Raw genomic sequence first — 18,729 nt, forward strand, 5'->3', positions numbered from 1 at the left:
CTCCGGGCGGAAGCAGGAAAGCATCCCGTGTGCCATCCCACATGCCCATGCGCTGACCTGGGCCACAGTCCCCACTGAGGAAGTGGGATTGGCACTCACCCAGGCCAGGGTGGTCTGCCTCGGTGAAACCCGGGGACACAGCCCCGAACGCCCCCCCTTACCCTTGTGCCTGCACAAAAGCAGCCTGCCTGCCTGCCTGCCTTCCAAATATGTGTTATAGACCCCCGTGCTCTACAGCCACCTAGGCAGGTAAAGTCGAGTACAGCGTGTTTTAGAGCAAGACAATGCATGCCTCCGACATTACATGATGGGACTCTCTTATTACGACCAACTCAAGACAAAAGTCACCTCAGGCCCAAAGAGCTGCAAAATGTGACAAGATATTTCCACATCCTGTCTTGTCTTGTGATACAGTCAGAGAGGAGGGAGCGGGGGGAGGGATGAGATGTCCGGTTACTTGCACGATAGTTCACAGACGACGTCACAGCCAAGACAGGACGCGTCCCTTCAACTCCGGCAAGTGGATTCTGAGTGAGGGAGACAAAGGTGAATACTGAAACTCAGAAATGCAAATACATATTTGTTTAAGTCTAAGTGACCACGGGAAGAACGCTCAACGCGCTGAGCGTAGGGCGACCCGACCGCAGAGGAGATCTTGAACCTGGATGGTGGAGGGAACACCTGCTCAGCCACGCCGTGCATTCGGCCCCCACAGGGCGGCACAGGCTTTCCAAGTAGGCCGCACGGTCACATCTTTGAGGATTTGAATTCCTTGTGAAAATTGCTCACAGAATACAAACGGAATTAAGTAGCAGGGAGACTGACGCTGTGACTTGTCCTCAGGTGTATGATGGAAGAGACAGCTCTTCACGTCCGTTGGGGGCCTTCACCAAGAATGAGCTGATGGGTCTGGTCCTAAACAGCACCTCCAATCACCTGTGGCTCGAGTTCAACACCAACGGGTCTGACACCGACCAGGGCTTCCAGCTCACCTATACTAGTAAGTAGCATACGCCGTGGCGTTTCATTTTTTAAATTTTCTCGGGATGCATTTGTTAGTTCTTTTCTTCTTCTTCTTCTTTTTTTTTTTTCCACGTAGCTGATGAATTTTAAATATTGATTTTTTTCCCCTTTCTGGTCTCTACACTTTGTTTTGGATTGCTGCTACATTCTTAATTTAGTCGTGTTGCCAGAAGTGATAGTTTGAAATTTATTTTCCTGGAGGAAGTATTAATATTTTCATAAGATAATGGCTGTACCTGAAAAGAAAATATCATGGCATTTAAGGGCTTCTGGGCGTAAAAAATACCGATGATGATTTGGTGCACATTGACAGAGACTCGAATATGTGTATATGAAAGACTTAAAATGAATGTGATGTAATAAGAGGAATAGTCTTTGAATGCCTACCCTGCATCAATACCTTACTATTATATTTATAGATACAGATATTTTAGAATCTGTATATCATAGAACATAAGTTGCATGTGTAGAATAGTCACATATACCTATTATGTCATAATATCAAACACCCCGTGTACTAAGCTCCTTCTTAGCACCAGGAATGTCCTAAACACAAATAATTCCATACCTGCCAAAGGTAGCAGGTGTGTGAGCTGCTGGAGCCAGGCTGTGATCACAGACTCACAGTTTTTGTTTTTTTTTTTGTTTTGTTTTGTTTTTTATTTTTATTTCTATTTTCTTTTTACAGACCCACAGTTATAAGCAGGGTCCTGTAGCCCCCCCGCCCCTTAGTAATATAAATCAATATAGAAAAAATATTCTTTTAGAGATGAATGTGAAGAAGACAAAGAAAGATACAGAATGAGGGGAGAAAGAGACTGCTTTGAAAAAGAGAAACGTGGGATATGATCAGTGCCATTTCCAACATTGTTTTAGTTCCAAACAGGTAAAGAAAAGCTACCTGGTACAGTAACTAATTAAAATGAAGAAATCAATGAACTAAAATGCATAAACTTGTACAAGACTGTCCAATCCTGTACTATCTAATGCTTAAAAATATGTATAACACCAGATACCATGACAAAACACATAAAATTCTGGATTTTTTTTTCTAGCATGAAAGCATATTACTGATCCTCAAGATTGATTTCTTTGAGAGATAAGCAAATGAAAGCCTGGAAATGATCATAATTATCCCAGACACTGAGTGAATCCAGGTGCATCAAAGGAAGATTAATTGCCTCAAATCCCCCTTGGTGGGCCAAATTACAGGTGAAAGGCTCTAAGACCTTGAGCAAAAATAGAAGTACAGTAGCTGACATCATGCGGAAACCTATTTTGGGGACACCTGGGGGGCTCTGTGGTTGAGCATTTGCCTTTGGCCCAGGGTGTGACCCCGGGTCCTGGGATCGAGTTCCGCGTCAGGCTCCCCGCATGAGCCTGCTTCTCCCTCTGCCTGGGTCTCTCTCTGGGTTTCTCATAAATAAATAAGTAAAAAAAAAAAAAAAAAAAAAAGGGAAACCTATTTTTCATTTTCATGAAAATAATTTACAAGATTCAGTACGTAGCAAATGTATTAGTTCCGTTATAACTAATTGTAACTAATGCAAAACACATTAGTAGCAGTGGCATCGTAAAATCAATTCGTAAATTATAATTTTTCGTTACTAGAATTCCAGTTTTCAGTATTTCACTCTGAAAAGATCCTCAAAGAATTCTTAGGTTCTCTCGGCTTTCAGATAAGATGTACACTGTCGCGCCCTCCTTTCCTCTAGCTGACTTCTCCCTCCGTGTGTCCTAGTTTGCTTTTATCCCTTGGACACTTTCATCCCCGCTTCCTACCTACGCTACTCACCTTAGAGCTGAGGGCCATGAACACTTGAGAAAACTCTTTACAATAAACTCTCTTAAGTTTATTATAACTAAGGGGACGTTCCAGGCCCTCCTGGTGTGTCCCTCTGATCCTATTGTTGCTGTGGCGTCTCTGACAAACCGTGCTGCTTATTAGGGTTTGGGGCCAAGAGAAGAAAGCATTGAGCTGTGTGTTTCCCCATCCCTCCGTGTGTCTGTCCACACCCCAACCCCAGCCCCATCCCTCCGTGTGTCTGTCCACCCCCAGCCTCATGTCTGTGCACCTGTCTACACCCCAGCCCTGACACCACCTAAGGCCTGGAGGTAATTAAGCTTGACGTGACCCTTCCACGGCTGCTTCATAGAAAAATCTCATGCCAGGCTGAGCTTCCACTTTCCATCCCATGTCACCCTCGTCTCCGCTTCCTGTTTGCACATGGACTATTTCCACCTGGAGTAATTCCTGACCGATGAGCTCTTGTTCCTCTACCCCTGGTTGTGCCAGAGTTGGCCAGGAGCACGTGCTTGCCTTCTGGAACGTCAGGTGGCCGGATTCCTCGTCGAGAGGGGCGTTCCTCTACTGTTTCCGGAACTCTCATGTCCCCTGTAGTGTCCCAAGGGGCAGTTGAGAGAGTCCAGTGTCCTACTGACACGTTGGGGGCCCCTCTGGTATGCCGTGCCCCCTCCCCACCCCCTCACCGGCTCCCTGGGGCTCCCCGCGGCCGTCGTCCCGAGTGCATCCACGGTGCCCGGCGTGGCTCAAGGCCTCTGGCTCCCTCTGTTTCTGCGGAAATGTGAGAAACCCTCAGTCTGTGGTCTGGGGATCCATTATTGGGACTTTCTCATTATAGGGACTTTTTATTATTTTTATAAATCGTTTTATTATATATATATATTTTTTATATAGCACAAACTTTCTGAAGTCTCTGAGAAGATGAAACACTGGCAGTGACTGATACTTAGCTCGGGGTCTAACCGACTGGACAGGTGTGCTTCTCTTTTCTGCCCGTTTTCCCTCTTCGCCTCCCCCGACGACACAGATGCTCCCGTGTGCAGTTTGTGCTGCGAGGCTGTCCTGGAGCTGAGCACCCCGCCCCATGGAGAAATACTCCAGGATATAGGACTGACCGTGCTGACGGCTCTGAAACCAGGACAGTGTTAACTTCACATTAAATTCTTGGGTTTAGGGATCCCTGGGTGGCGCAGTGGTTTGGCGCCTGCCTTTGGCCCAGGGCGCGATCCTGGAGACCCGGGATCAAATCCCACATCAGGCTCCTGGTGCATGGAGCCTGCTTCTCCCTCCGCCTGTGTCTCTGCCTCTCTCTCTCTCTCTCTCTCTCTGTGACTATCATAAATAAATAAGAAATTTAAAAAAATAAAAAATAAATAAATTCTTGGGTTTAAACATTAAGTAATTAAGTTTAAAAGATCCCAAGCTCCCACAATGTGATCGAATACCTGAATCAAGCATCCATCCCTAAAAGATAGCTCGGAGATAATAAACGGTCATGCGGTGTTTCGAGCAAATTAGTAAAACCTCAGACGACGGACGGGAAGACCCTTTCCGCTAACTTCCAAGGACTTTCGTAATCGGCCCTTGCTAGTTAGCTGCATTACTGAAGGAAACGTTCAAATTTAAATGTTTCAGTCCGTGACTCATGTACACACAGGAGAGGACCAGAAAATGTCAACAGGAAGCAAATTCATGGCTCGGGGAGCGTCCCGTGTGTCTGAAGTGGGTGCGCGTGGGCTCGTGCTCCTCTAGCGCCCCAGCCTCCCCACACGCGTCCCTACCATCCAGGTAGCTTGGGGCCCTGGGAAGGGTCTCCTCTTACTTTTGTGAGCCACTTAGCAGCGGAGCCTCCAAGGCCTCGGTCTGCCGGACACCCACATCTGCCAGAGGTACTGGCAGGCCCCGAACCCAGGTCCTCGGAACCGGAGCCTGGGGCCGTTGCTGAGCCGGGTTTCCCATATGTCAGCAACCGCCCCCTCCCTGCAGAGTAACACAGCCGGCCCGACCGGGGGGGGGGCGGGGGGGGGGCGCTGGCTGGGAAGAGGGTGCAGGCGCCGCGGGTGCACCGGGCTGACAGCTCCTCCGAGGCCGCCGCTGGGTTCTGCGCAGGCGCTTAAGGCGACGTGCACCCGACACGATGCACCTGCAGCCCCAAAGCACTCCCTTTTATTACAGATTTATTTTCATAACAGACCATAGTGTCCTGGTGCAATGATCGTGTTGCCGGGAACGTGACCCATGAGCTCTTCGCGATCTGGGTCCCCGGGCGCCCCCATTTCATCATCGCCTCCACCTTGCAGAGATGTTTGATCTGAAACACAAAAGTGGCCACTGTGTTGCTGTGACGGAAGTCGTGCGGCGCAGAGGCACCGAGCGTCCTCGGGGCTGTCGCGGGGCAGTGAGCATCTCCCTTCCCGGGTACTTCCCCCGGAGATGGCACGGCTCTTCGAATATCAGGAGGAAGCCTCATGATGGTGGATTACTGTGTTTTCTAAATATTTCAGCAACTGTTTTTACAGGGAAAATAGTCGTGGACATTTTTAAAAAAATGTTTAAATATTTTTTTTCATTAAAAATAATCCTGTATTTAAATTCAGAATTCTTTAAAAGGAAATATGTCTAACGATTTTGAGGGTTCCCCAAGAATGTTCCCAGAAGAGTCCCCTCTCCAGGACCCCTTTACCGCAGGGCGTGTGGGAGTATTTGAAACCGAAACAGGCCTCCTGGCTGTGTGCTCTCAGTTGGTTAGGTGGGGGGGACCGGATAATCCCCTCGCAGCCCCGCGGCCGCTGTGCTCTGCCTGGGCCGGGGCCACGCGAACGTCCCCGGGCCGCCCGAGAGGTCCGCTCCCCATTTAGCCCGAGGAGGCCCATCGGCCTCCCAACTGGCCGCTTCGTGCTTCCTGGAGGCCCAGCAGGTGCACGCGGGCCCCGGCCGCCAGCGGGGCCTCGGAGGCTCCCGGGTAGGACTTAGGGGCCCCGCTCACTGGGAAGGGCACCGAGTGGCCCGAGGCTCGGCTCTGCAGCGCACAAGTCGGCGTCAGTGCAGGACTCCGTCTGCGGCCCTGCTCCCGCCAGATCCTCTCTGGGATGTCATATCTGCTCCTGAATACGGTTCGCCTTCATATTAACTTGCTCTTTTCCCCCAAATAAACTATGGTAATTTGTTTATAGTCATGACATGTGATTTAAGACACACAGAATTTTCCAGAAAAATTAAAGATCTTTCAAAGCCGGGATAACAGAAGCCTCCAGAATTTTCTTCCCTGACGTGAAGGCCAGATGCCCTTTCTTCTTTCTTGAAGACGTAGTATAAATGCTGCTTCCTGCCGTCCAGCTTCCCAGAGCAAAACCACTTGGTCTTTCTTTCACGTCCCCGAAGCCTCTTACACCTTGTACATCTTTTGCTTTCACACCAGTCAAATGTGAGGACCCTGAGCTCCACTGACCCCCTGTCACCTCCACAGCCGCTTAGGAAGTGGTGATCCCTGGGCTGACCCGTGTTGGTGAAGGACAGGGTGACGTCAGCAGGTGGACATGACCTTGGTGCCCATGAGACAGTGAGCATGAGGGTCTGAACAGCCGGGAGGACACGTGACGCGGAGCCCAGTAGGAGCACGGTTGGCTGCGGGAATCTCCTTATGGAAGGTCTTAAAAACCAGCCAGAAAAAAAAAATGAAAAAAATTGAAAAACTAGGCAGAGGTATCAGGCACCATCAAGGCAGAGACATTAATAGTATTTGAGGGATGGGAGCATGTGTGTGGCCCGGGTGGAAGAGCAGGGCCTGAGCGAGGCCTGGAGGCCAGGGGGCGGAGGGGCGTAGGGCTCCGCAGAGGGCGTGGGTGCGGTGGTCGTGGGTCGACCTCCACCCCGAAGTGCTGAGTGACCAGGGTGCACATGGCCAAGGAGCCTGGGCAGGTGCTGTGGTCCCTCCCACGAGAAGGTGACGCTGTCCCGGCAGCTCAAGGGCCGGTCCCTGCTTGCCAGGCAGCATTCCTGTGGCCACTGGGAGTCCGTGCAGCTCCCGGAGAAAGGGCGTCCTTGGCTCGTGTTGACACTGGGATTCAGGGCGTGGGCTGAGTGCATTCGTTATTTGAAAGTAGTGTGTCCGCACCCTGGCCTTGCAGCGACATCCGGTGTCCTTGCAACGGGATGAACACGTTTGGGGGTCGCTGATGGAAGCAGCGTCTGGTGCTGGACTCCTCCCTCCGAGAGGCAGCGGCCCGTGGTCCGGGGCTGCCCATCTGCAAGCTGCGCCCCAGAGGAGCCCAGTAGAGGCCAGAGTGGGGACCCCACGTTCAAAGACCTAAACTGCTGATGAGAAGGTAGCGTGCGGGGAAGGGTCGGTGTTGTGTCGGGGAGTACAGGTGGTGCAAGAGCCACTCCAGACAGAAGGTGACACGGGAAAATGCAGCGGGAGGCCCTGCATGGAGCTACGAGTCCACGTGACCCTGTTGGGCCAACTATTAAAAAGGAAAAAAATACCCGATGTCCTTCCTGGAAGGTCAGTGTCCTCGGAGCCCATGTCCCACCTGCCAGGCAGCCTGAGAGCGGCAGGCCCCACGGCCCAGACCCTAGGGGCAGGCTCGGCCCCCGCGTCCCCGTAGCTAGTGGGTGACCTGGTGCCCCTAGGAGGCAGCTGTGGGAGCATTTGGACCCACGACCTAACCTGGACCAGCCGATCTCCATCTTTCCCTCTCTTGCTATCACTCCCCTCCCTGACCCCGAATCACGTGAAGACACGGGGACAGCGGCCTCAAAGTCCATGCACATGCGTCACATGAGGCACAGGATGGGCCCAAAGCCGGCTGTCGTGTCTATGGACAGGGACCCTCGGGCAGGACACTGGGCCCCACCGTGTGCTCCATGGATGAGAACGTCGGGGCCGCGGGCTGACACCGCTGTCACCTGGGACGGGCATGCAGATACACGCAAAGTGACATGACATCACACGTGCGGCCACCAGTGGGAGTGCGGCTCGGGGTGCGCATGGATAGTCCGAGCCAGCAGGGAGCCTCGTCCCCTCCGAGCCCCAGGACGAGTCACAGATCCCATGAGTGTGAAGCACACACGGACCCCAGGAGCAACTGGTTGGTGAAGCAGCTTCAGTGGGACGGACGGTGTGGGTCATTAGTCCCGGCTTGGCCTCGGGCCCCATTGGGCACGACCGCCCGTCTCCACCCGGCCCCAGGTCGCCTGCACCTGCAGAGGAGACGGCCTTTGGGCATCATCTTCCCCCCCGCGTCCACCCCACTATCCCGGGGCCCCCCCAGCTTTACTGGGATATGACAGGCAGCGTTCTGGAAGCAGAGGGTGACGGTGCCCCATGACGGTGCCACATGCACGGTGTCCTGACGTGTCAGCACCAGAGGAACACGACCTGCGCCGGACGGGATTCTTTGCGTGTCTGCTGAGATCGGCCTCTTCCTTCTTTCCCCCTCATTTCTAATAGAGGTTCTTCGGGTCCCTTTCCCTCCATGACTGGATGAGACTCGTGTGCACAGTGCTCTGTTCGCGTCACTACCGGGCTCTTTCCTTATGACTGGATTTTGGAAGCTCGGTATACACCGCCTGGCAGTTCTCCGGTTGCCACGTCTCGCATCTGATTTTATGAGTAATAAAGACATTGACGGATTCCCCAAACACCGCGGGCTGCCGTGTGGGAGCGTCGCCGTGTTGAAGCACAGTCAGCCGTATGACTTGAAGGGTAGTATTTATTGCGTCCTTGTTTTTCACACCACGGTCTGGAGAATCGTGCCCAAGCGAGGTTTCGTTCGAGGAGAAGTTGGTAAAAGTGTCCGTAATCGTGCCACAAACAAGGGTGACCATGGGAGGGGCCAAGAAAATGACCAGCTTGCACACCGACCCACACGGACGCTGGCAGGTTTTTGCTTTACTTCGATGGAGATTAAAACTCTGACAAACGCATGGTGCTGCTTTGGTGTCTCCTCGTGTGATCCTGGAGGAAGGACGTGCCGTTTGTAAATACGGGTTCACGGAGCATGACCTTGTTCTGAAATAGCCATTAATTCAGCTGATAAAACTATTGGAAAAAATGTAATTAGTCCAATTGGTTTACCCCGCAGTTAACGAAGAGATAGTCTTATAAAGGCATGTCAAAGTAGGAGGCATTTTCTCTGCAGACTAGTTTTCCATGGCTTTGCAACGAGTTACCACAACCTCAGGGACGTAAAACATCTTTATTACTCACGGTTCCTGGGGGTGAGGGTTGGGTCCTGGCTCGTCGGTGTCCTTGAGGCCATCGGGGTCCTCATGAGCTGTTGGGGTCCTCGCAGGTGACCGGGGTCTTTGTGGGCAGCTGGGGTCCTTGTGGGTGGCCGGGATCCTTGGGGGCTGTCGGGGTCCTCGCAGGGTGGCCAGGGTCCTCCCAGGCCGTCGGGGTCCTCCCAGGGTGGCCGAGGTTCTCGTGGGCGGCCGGGGTCCTCACGGGCTGTTGTTCAGCTGTGACCAGGTTGCCTGGGGCCTGGGTCTCACCCTGTCCCCCCTCAGGCCCTGTGGCTGTTGGCAGGACCCGGGTCCTTGGGGTGGCAATGATGTGAAAATGTTGGGGTTCACATTGATGGGTCAAGAGAGAATTCTTGGGGTGTCTTCAGGGAAAGAGGGTAGTTTTATTAGCTCAGGGAGAGGAGCAGTGGGCAGACAGCTGCCCTGGGGTGGTGACAGGTGGCTGATTATAAACCTCCAAGTAGGGGCTTAGGGACAGTGGAAGCAAAGTTTCCGAGCCTGGGGCGCAGCTGTCGCTGGGGAGGTCACTTACTACCGGCTAAGGGAACCTGCGGCCTCGACCCCTTGGATGCCTCCATGCTCGTCCCAGGTGCTCAGGGATGATCGCCAGCCTGTGTCATGGGGGACAGGCTGCCAAGGGGTTTGTAGCCCCAGAGCAGACTCACAGGTCCCCGGGGGCTCCGACTGCCTCCTGCCCTCAGCCAGAGTCAGCAGGGGGGACACCCGAGTCCCCGAGGGCCCTCTGCCTGGCGCAGGGGCCCGTGGGCTGTAAGCCACAAGGAAATGCCCTTTATTTTTTCCCTTGTCTTTGTTCCTCACCTCAGTAGGACTGAAGCCATGGATCCTGGGGTCCCAGGGCAGCCCCCCTCCATGTGGCTCCTGGGGTCCTGAGGCAGGTCCCCCCCCCGCAGCTCCTGGGGTCCTGAGGCAGGTCCCCCCTACAGCTCCTGAGGTCCTGAGGCAGGTCCCCCCTGCAGCTCCTGGGGTCCCGAGGCAGGTCCCCCCCTGAGCCTCCTGGGGTCCCGAGGCAGGTCCCCCCGCAGCTCCTGGGGTCCTGAGGCAGGTCCCCCCCTGCAGCTCCTGAGGTCCTGAGGCAGGTCCCCCCCGCAGCTCCTGGGGTGCCGAGGCAGGTCCCCCCTCCGAGGCTCCTGGGGTCCCGAGGCAGGTCGCCCCCGCAGGTCCTGGGGTCCCGAGGCAGGTCCCCCCACCTGCAGCTCCTGGGGTCGTAAGGCTGGTCCCCCCCGGCAGCTCCTGGGGTCCCGAGGCAGGTCCCCCTACCCGCAGCTCCTGGGGTCGTGAGGCTGGTCCCCCCCTGGCAGCTCCTGGGGTCCCGAGGCTCGTCCCTCCAGGGCCAGTAGGCGGGCCTCCCTCCCCTGTGCCGGAGTCCAGACCCTCTGTGGCCTGCAGAACTCTCCTGCCTTTGCCACAGGTTCCGCCCACACTCCAGGAAGGCGGGAGGAGTTTGCGGGCCTCAGGGTCCTGCATTGGTGGGGGTCATGGGGTCACATTCCAAAATGCCCCTCACATTTTCCTATTTAGGAATATTGTTGTTTTTTTTTAAATTCTCTTTCAGGTAATTCCATTTTCAAAAATGACATGCACGTGTGTGTGCACATCCGCAGGTATAAACAGGCCTTTCCCAGGAGGACACAGTTGCTTACTCACATGTACTCCTAAGTTTCCAGGGCACGTTCGGGTCAATAGTAATGAGTCTACCTTTGCAAACAAGACAGAGGCCAGAGTCCCTTTCTGCGTTGTCGTAGACACGGCTTTTGTCTTTTAGGCCCCAAACCTCCAAAGCCTGCACCTGCCCCTGACCTTGGTCTCTCTCAGGGTGGCGAGAGTTAGGGTGAGCCGGTTAAGGGATGCGGTTAAAAGAAAAACCAACGTGAAAGCTCTAAACGTTTAAATGACACAGTTTCTTTTTGTTGTGACCCAAAAACCATCTCTACGTGCTCATATATTTAGGTTTCTTCCCAGAAAACGAGTCGTGCACCTCTAGCTTCGTTATCTCTGCGTTAGATTCATGGCAGTTTGGGGGTCACCACTGGAACGGTTGTGCCGTGAGTCCTTACGAGGTGCAGCACGGTGACTCTCTGCTGTGGTGAAAAAAAAAAACAAAACTATTTCTCATCGGCTTCAAACTGATAAATCTTTACATCTGTAGACTCGGCGAAAAATTAAATTCCATACTCAATTTGTTTTGCTATGAAAAGGGCAGTATGGCAAGGAGAAGACGGTGATGTCGCAGTGTGCAGGCGCCGCAGTGCGCACTTGTGTGATCGCACGACGGGGAGCCTTGCCCACCAACGCGTCGCCATCACCACATACCCATCCCCGTTTTTTACGAGCTTACCCCACGCCCCAGGAATTCGGACGGCTGTGTCCTCACTGGGCTCTGCAAGAGAAGAGAGCCTGCGGAGCATCGTGCACGTGGTCCGTTCTCCAAAACAGAGTGGCCTTCACTAGGCGCCGGGACACGGCACACAGGCCCTGCGGAGAACCGGCCCGCCCAGGGCAGGACGCAGGGCTCCTAGGAGGAGGCACCGCGGGCAATGCCCTGGGGAGACCCCCGCCCCCCCGGCCTCCAAGACAAGCACATACGTCTGGCTTTGCATCAGAAAGGTCTATTCTTACGTGTACACTTCCCGATAAAAATCAAGATAAATGTGTCGTTACTGCGAGACACCATCAAGGAAAATATTGAGGCCCAGCGGGATAGAGTTAGTAGAAGAGGCTTGGGGACAAGTGGCGGCTGAAGCATGTTCTGACCCGGGGCTGCCCCCCGGCTGCGGCGCTCGGGGTGACACGGCCCGGACTGCACGTGACCGTCCAGCGTGTCTGGGGCAGGAAGGGGCGAGGTCCCACTCTGACACGGGGGCAAAGCAAGCGGCGCCAAGTGACGCGTTCCGGACTGACCAGGGTCACGCACCAACGAGGGGCAGACATGCCTGTGAAAGCCACGTGCTTGCCTTCCAAGGGCCCATGCGTCCTCTTGCCACCTAATGTGGGTGGCCCTGCAGACACGAAGACACAGGCACCTACGGGGTTTGGCGACTCCCGCTGAAGCCATGACATGCTTCACTTCTGTGTGGCAACATGAGAATTGGCATCCTGCTCCCCGAGCTCCCGGGGACACCACCGCGGGCACGTTGGCCACTTAAAGCTCGTTTCCACACGGCATTACGTGATTTCCCCAGAGGTTTAGTTTTGTGAATTATTATTATTATTTTTTGTTTTATAATTAAAGATGCCTTATACTTTGTTGACAATTTGTCAGTCGACACACGTTGCTATTTTCATCTTTTGGAATGGGGGGTGTACTGCTGGCCGCCGGCACCTTGAGAAAGACAAAGGGAGCTTGAAAAGGGTGACATAAATAACCTAATTATAAAAAAATAAAAATAAAAAATAATAATAACTTAATTATAAAGATTGAACTAAAAGCGTGTGACTTGAGAGCACGATACATGGAGGCTGACGGATGATATCACCAGATACTATAAAATCTAACATTTTATGGGAAGAGTGATGACGGAATTTTTTTTCTCATTCTTCTTTAGGGGAAATAAACAGTAATAATCGTTGTATTAGTCAAAGGCATAGATACATTGTTTTCACAAAAGGTCATTCATGGGGAGATAATCGCGGGGACTTCTGTGCCTTGTCACGAGGGCAATGTCGGGTGATGAATCACAGGTCAGTTTATTTCTGGATTTTGATTTTTCTTGCATGTATGATGGCATTTGTAATAATGCCATGAAAAGAAAAAAGAAAAGCTTGAAACCTGCTTAGATTCACAATTTTTATTTTTCTCCACTGTATGAATGTTTACATAAGGACATCCGAAGGTTGTTTGGGTCTTTACAAGATCATCATTCTTTCAACTAAGTCAACCTTTCAGAACCCAGTGATATGAGGATAATCCTGTCTGTTAAATTCCAACACAAGCTCTTGGATGAGCATGTGAAAAAAAAAAACTTGAAATTTCAGCTCAAGATTGACAAAGACCCTGGGGTGACCCACCGAACAGCACGGCAGGCAGGACACACGTAGTCCAGGGTCTTAATAGTGAAATTGGAGCTGAAGGGATGCACCTGCCTGCGTCACTGGGGACGGGGAGTGAGGCTCTTCCCCGCATCACCTGTCGGCCATGGGAGCTCTCCTATCTCAGCACGTACATCATTTCTTCTGTAAATAAGTCATGGTTGTTGGATGCCCTTAGTTCTAAAATCCTATGATGCTGGAAACCATCAAAATATATTTTTACTAAAAAAAAAAAAAAAAAAAAAGAAAAAAATATTTTTACTGTTAAAAGGGATATAGAATTTTTCTTGTGATAATTTTGACAAAGTTTACCTTTTAACTCCCTAAAATAGCGGGGTAAGTGCGGGCTTGCGTGTGGGGTATGGGAAAAGAGAAGCTGACCCCAGTGTCGGTGGGCTCCGGGTCTGTTACCTACGGACCTGGGGAGACAGGGTGGTAGATTTGTAAGGGAAGAGATGCAGATGTCATTTTTGCGTAGTGGGGTCTTGAACACCCCTCGGTGCTTGGTATTAGGTTTTTAGTCTTACTTTGCTACGTAGCACAGATGAGAGGTGAACGGAGGCAGACTTTGCCCATTGGATGTTGCATCCTCTAATTCTGAGGTGATGCCGATAAGAACGGGTGATGGGGTAGAGGTGGAAACAATAGATTTATAAGAATCTCCTCGTTTACGGGACTCCGGTGAGTTGGATTGTAAATGAGATGAAAGGAAAGGACGGCGGCTGACGGCCGAGTTCTGGCTGGTGGTGCCGGCCCCGGCCGTGCTAAGCTCCGCCATGAAACAGGGCGCTTGCTTGGGGATCCCAGGGTTTCTGAAGACAAGGTTGTACCATTAGGTTAATCAGAAGCCGATCTCCTTTAACAAACAGCAAGGAGATTGAGCAGGAACACTGCCCCAGGAGAGAATGTGGGGTTCAGGGTTAGGTGTTGGTGGGGTTAGTCTGCAGCCGGTGGGTCGATCACCCGGCCCCGTGGCCCGTGGGCTCCAGCCGTGTGGTCTGGCTGTGCGCAGCCACGCCTGGAGTCAGGTGTCCAGACGGTTCTCTACAGTTTCGGGTGATTTACTGAAATCTGATATATTCTCCATCTCGGTCAATGGAACATCAGTCGAGGAGCCAGATTATACAATTCCAGAGGTGGCTTATGTGCAGGTGGCATGGCGCTCTCTTCTGGAAACTTCTAGAGGTAGGTAATGCCGGCCAGCATGAGATAAGGCCTGTAGGAAATGGGACTTTGGGGAGAGGTTACCTATCTGTCCTCCTGCACGATAATGAATATGAACGCTAAGAAGTTGATCGTTCCTGTTTATTATTTCTTTATTAATTTGAATGTATAATCATGTAACCGTTTTTTTTTTTTTTTTAATCATAAAAGACAGATGCCCAGACCTAAAGGAATATATTGGCCCTGATAAAAAAAATACAAATGAACAAATCGTTCATCAGGAAATGTAGGAAAATATTCTGCTTCTACTCGGGAACTGCGAGGCAGTTTTTGGGCTATCAAAGACACCTGGAATTTCTGTTGTCGGTCAATGGATCATCATCAAAGTAAACTCACTGCGACCAAAATAATACCATTTTATGTTCCTAATTCTAAGGACTTCTGTAGTGAATTTCACATAGTAATAATCTCATGGAAAAGAATCTACAAAACATCCATTTCATTAAATAAATATGTTATCACACATACACAGATGTGTTATCACATACACACACACACACAAGAGTATGTAATGAGAGCTGATGCGATTCCCTCTTTGGAAAATTAATTTGTGGCCTAATATGGAACCAGGTAACTTCCATTCAAAGTTGGTTAAATATACTATTGTAACCACCCCGAAGCTTCATTAACTGGATGTTTCTGACTAAATGCTATTTTTAAGTCTTCCCAAACTTTGCAAACATTAAAATGTATGAAAATCTAAAAGACATGCATTTAGTGTCATGATTTTAATGACACTTAGAAATCTTTTTTGTTTTTTAAGATTTTATTTATTTATGAGAGACACAGAGAGAGAGAGAGAGAGAGAGAGAGAGGCAGAGACACAGGCAGAGGGAGAAGCAGGCTCCGTGTAGGGAGCCCGATGTGGGACTCGATCCCGGGTCTCCAGGATCACGCCCTGGGGCCCTGGGATGAAGGTGGTGCTAAACTGCTGAGCCACCCAGGCTGCCCCTATTAGAAATCTTTAGAAGCTTAATAGTTTATTTGAATTAAAAGCTCTTACTAACAAGTGGGCATTCATAGAAGCACCAGTGAAACACAGTCACGTGAGTACATTTCCGTGCTTCCATTTTAATTGCCCAAGTCCTCGGATGATAAAATAGAGTGTTCACGATCCTACCCCTGTCTTCAAAGAGGTGAGTTTTTAGATGGAGTAATAAAGTCTACATGCAGGAAAACATTGGAGGATAAGAAACACGTGGCCCAGCAACTGTCACTCATTTTGTGACGGGACTGTTAAGAAATTCAGGAAGCGTAGGGCACGCAGGAGGAATAGCTAGGGAAGCCTGGACAGGGGGGATGGCGAGGGCGGCCTGGACAGAAACAGGCTGCACTGGGGCTTCAAGGGCGAGTGATGTGGAGGCCCGGTCAGGCCGCCAGCCTGGGGACCGGGCGCAGGAGAGGGTGACAGGACTGTGGCAGGGCTGTGGGAAGGTGTCACCTGGTGTTGAGGCCGATCTAGCCAGGACATCCCCTCCTGCACCTGGCGGCCTTCTGGGGGCACCTGAGGGAGGCGGGGACCAAAGCGCAAAGTCAGGAAGGAAAGGTGGGCCCGCTGAGAGCGCAGGCCTTCAGAGATGGCTTCGTGGGAGCAACAGAAAGAAGGGCATCGTGTGTCCGGAGGTGCTGGCAGTGTGGGTCCGTGAGAGCAGCTGGGCCACGTGGATGGGGCACCCGCTGGGGACGGTGTGAATCCTCAGGTTCGGGTCAGCTCACGGAATTGCTTGCCGACCTGTCTCCCTTTGTTTTGCTTTTGGGTTTTGCACCCAAACTCTCAGCGAGGGAGACTTGGAGGCCACGGGTTGGAGCCCCCCAGGAGCAAGCGGCCCTCTCGGTGCGCAGGCTGAGGCTGCACACTGTGGTCCCTCGGCGTGTGGGGCGGGCTGGCCTCGCAGGTTCCCGGAGTGGGGGGGGGGTGGCCTCACATGGGAGTCCTCGGAAAGAGCCGGACATGGGACACGGGGATCCAAGGTGCTGCTCAGGGCATCCGGCCAGCCGGTCCCCTCGCAGTGGTCTGTCGTGGATGGGGTCCCAGCTGGCCTGTCGTGGGTGGATGGGGTCCCAGCCGATCTGTCGTTGTGGATGGTGTCCCAGCCGGTCTGTCGTGGGTAGACGGGGTCCCAGCCGGTCTGTCGTTGTGGATGGCGTCCCAGCTGGCGTGTCGTGGGTGGAAGGGGTCCCAGACGGTCTGTTGTGGGTGGATGGCGTCCCAGCTGGTCTATCTTGGGTGGAGGGGGTCCCAGCTGGCCTATCGTGGGTGGATGGTGTCCTAGCCGGTCTGTCATTGTGGATGGGGTCCCAGCTGGCCTGTCGTGGTGGACGGGGTCCCAGCTGTCCTGTCATAGGTGGATGGTGTCCCAGCTGGCCTGTCGTGGTGGATGGCGTCCCAGCTGGCCTGTCGTGGTGGATGGGGTCCCAGCTGGCCTGTCGTGGTGGATGGGGTCCCAGCTGGCGTGTTGTGGGCGGAAGGGGTCCTCAGCTGTCCTGTCATGGGTGGATGGTGTCCCAGCTGGCCTGTCGTGGTGGATGGGGTCCCAGCTGGCCTGTCGTGGTGGACGGGGTCCCAGCTGTCCTGTCATGGGTGGATGGTGTCCCAGCTGGCCTGTTGTGGTGGATGGGGTCCCAGCTGGCGTGTTGTGGGCGGAAGGGGTCCTCAGCTGTTCTCGTGGGTGGATGGGCTTCCAGCGCAGGGGCCCCGGGGGAATGCGGGGCTGCTGTCCATCCCGTACGTTTACATCATGTCTCCCCAGGGGAGCTCCGAGTGTTCTCACAGATGCTTCCTTTCAGGGATCGGATCAGATGGGAGTCCCTGCGCCCCAGGGACAGGAGAGCATAAGGGAGGGATATTGCGCTGGCGGGAAGGGGCACCGCCGGGGCTCAGGAGGGAGTCTGGGGCTGGACCTGGTGGGGGCCACTTCCCAGGGCTCAGCCGTCCCCACCTCCCTCCTTGGGGAGCGGCCCTGCCCATCCTCAAGCTCTTGGGGCTGAGAGGGCGTGGGCCCTGGGCCCCTGGAATGTGCGTATGGATGCGCCTCTGGTCCCCATGGGGAGCCTCACTGGGAGAGAAGGTGGCCCGGTCATATTAGCAGAGGAGGACTAGAGGCCCATGGACTCCTCACAATGATTCTCATTCATTACCTATGAGATTTTGGGGCGGGATCCAGTGAATCCCCCACAGCTGAGAGGCAACCACGCGGCCCCCTACGGTCTGTGGGCACCTGTCTGGATGAGTCCACATCCCGTCCCTGCAGGAAGGTCTGGAGCCCCGGCAGGCCCTCCCAGCATGAGCAGGGGCAGGGCCTCCATGGTCAGAAGCATCCCCCACCCCTGCCTGTGTGGAGGTGCGGGGCTTGTGCTCCCACAGGGGCCTGACCCCAGAGCGCCCCTGGGTTTCCACGGTGGCCGAGCTCCTCACTCTCTCACTCAGGACCTTGTAATTCACCGTCGTGTAAGATGATTTTCTGGGTTAGAAGAGAGGCATAGACGGAACTGTGGAGCACGCAGCAGCACCGCAAGTTCTGCAAACACCCCTGATAGCAGCCCTGCGTGTTGACAGCCGTCTTCATGGAAAGACTCCCCTGGAGTCAGTGCCTCATTGTCTCATTTGGTTCCTAAGTGCAAAGAGGACCCTGAGGTCCCTGAGTGGAAACAATTCATTAGCCACAGTTTGTAGATCTCTGCTAAAGCATTACTGAAAAATTAAATGTTATAGACATTGGGTTTTAGACAATGGGAGTTAAGATGATGTGCTGAAAAATATTTACTACTTTTCCCAGTTTTCACACCATTTTTCATTTCAAGGGACAAAATATTCCATAAGGAATATAGCAAAAAAAGTTATGAAAAATTTTTGCCACTAAAAATAATTATATTGTTCAATTTTACAGGAATGCTCAAGTTTCTTAAAGAAAACATTGCTGAAAGTATATCTTGGTGTTTAAAAATGTATAATCATATAACAGTATGATCAAACTGTATTTTAACTGTGGTATTTGTGATGAGTATATTAGTAGATGTCTTTGACTTGCCACTATATTGATGTTTATTTTTACAAAGTAGCAAGATCTGTGCTTAATCCAGCTCTACTTTCTTCCCTGTTTTGCTATCAAATTAGTTAAGTATAAATTGCTAGAGTTTTCAGTTCTCCTGAACTTCATATATGGATGTGCAGATTCTTCAGGATTGCAAACTCCTATAGCTAAATTTTAAATAAATCAACAATACTTACATTCTTGAAAGAGTTGAGGTGTTTTAAGCAATTAGCAAGTGTCAGAGTTTAAAATGAAAACATGCCGAGGTTTTTTTTTAGACATATGATTCCTGAGGTCCCCGCCCCATCCCAGAAAACAGTCTTTTTCAAAGAGAAAGTTACTTCTTTAAAAAAA

General features: G+C 52.2%; 1 protein-coding gene across 2 annotated transcripts in view; it reads left to right on the plus strand.

Moving 5' to 3' along the window:
- The window catches only part of CSMD1 (CUB and Sushi multiple domains 1), a 1,871,666-nt gene that overhangs the window by 1,554,452 nt on the left and 298,485 nt on the right, over nucleotides 1–18,729 (plus strand). For both annotated transcript variants that reach the window (XM_072763911.1, XM_072763912.1), the window contains exon 23: nucleotides 844–1,000. In XM_072763911.1, coding sequence (XP_072620012.1) covers nucleotides 844–1,000 — 157 coding nt within the window. The remainder of the gene's footprint in view (nucleotides 1–843; nucleotides 1,001–18,729) is intronic.

Source organism: Vulpes vulpes, chromosome 7, assembly GCF_048418805.1.
Source record: "Vulpes vulpes isolate BD-2025 chromosome 7, VulVul3, whole genome shotgun sequence".
NCBI classification, from domain to species: Eukaryota; Metazoa; Chordata; class Mammalia; order Carnivora; family Canidae; genus Vulpes; species Vulpes vulpes.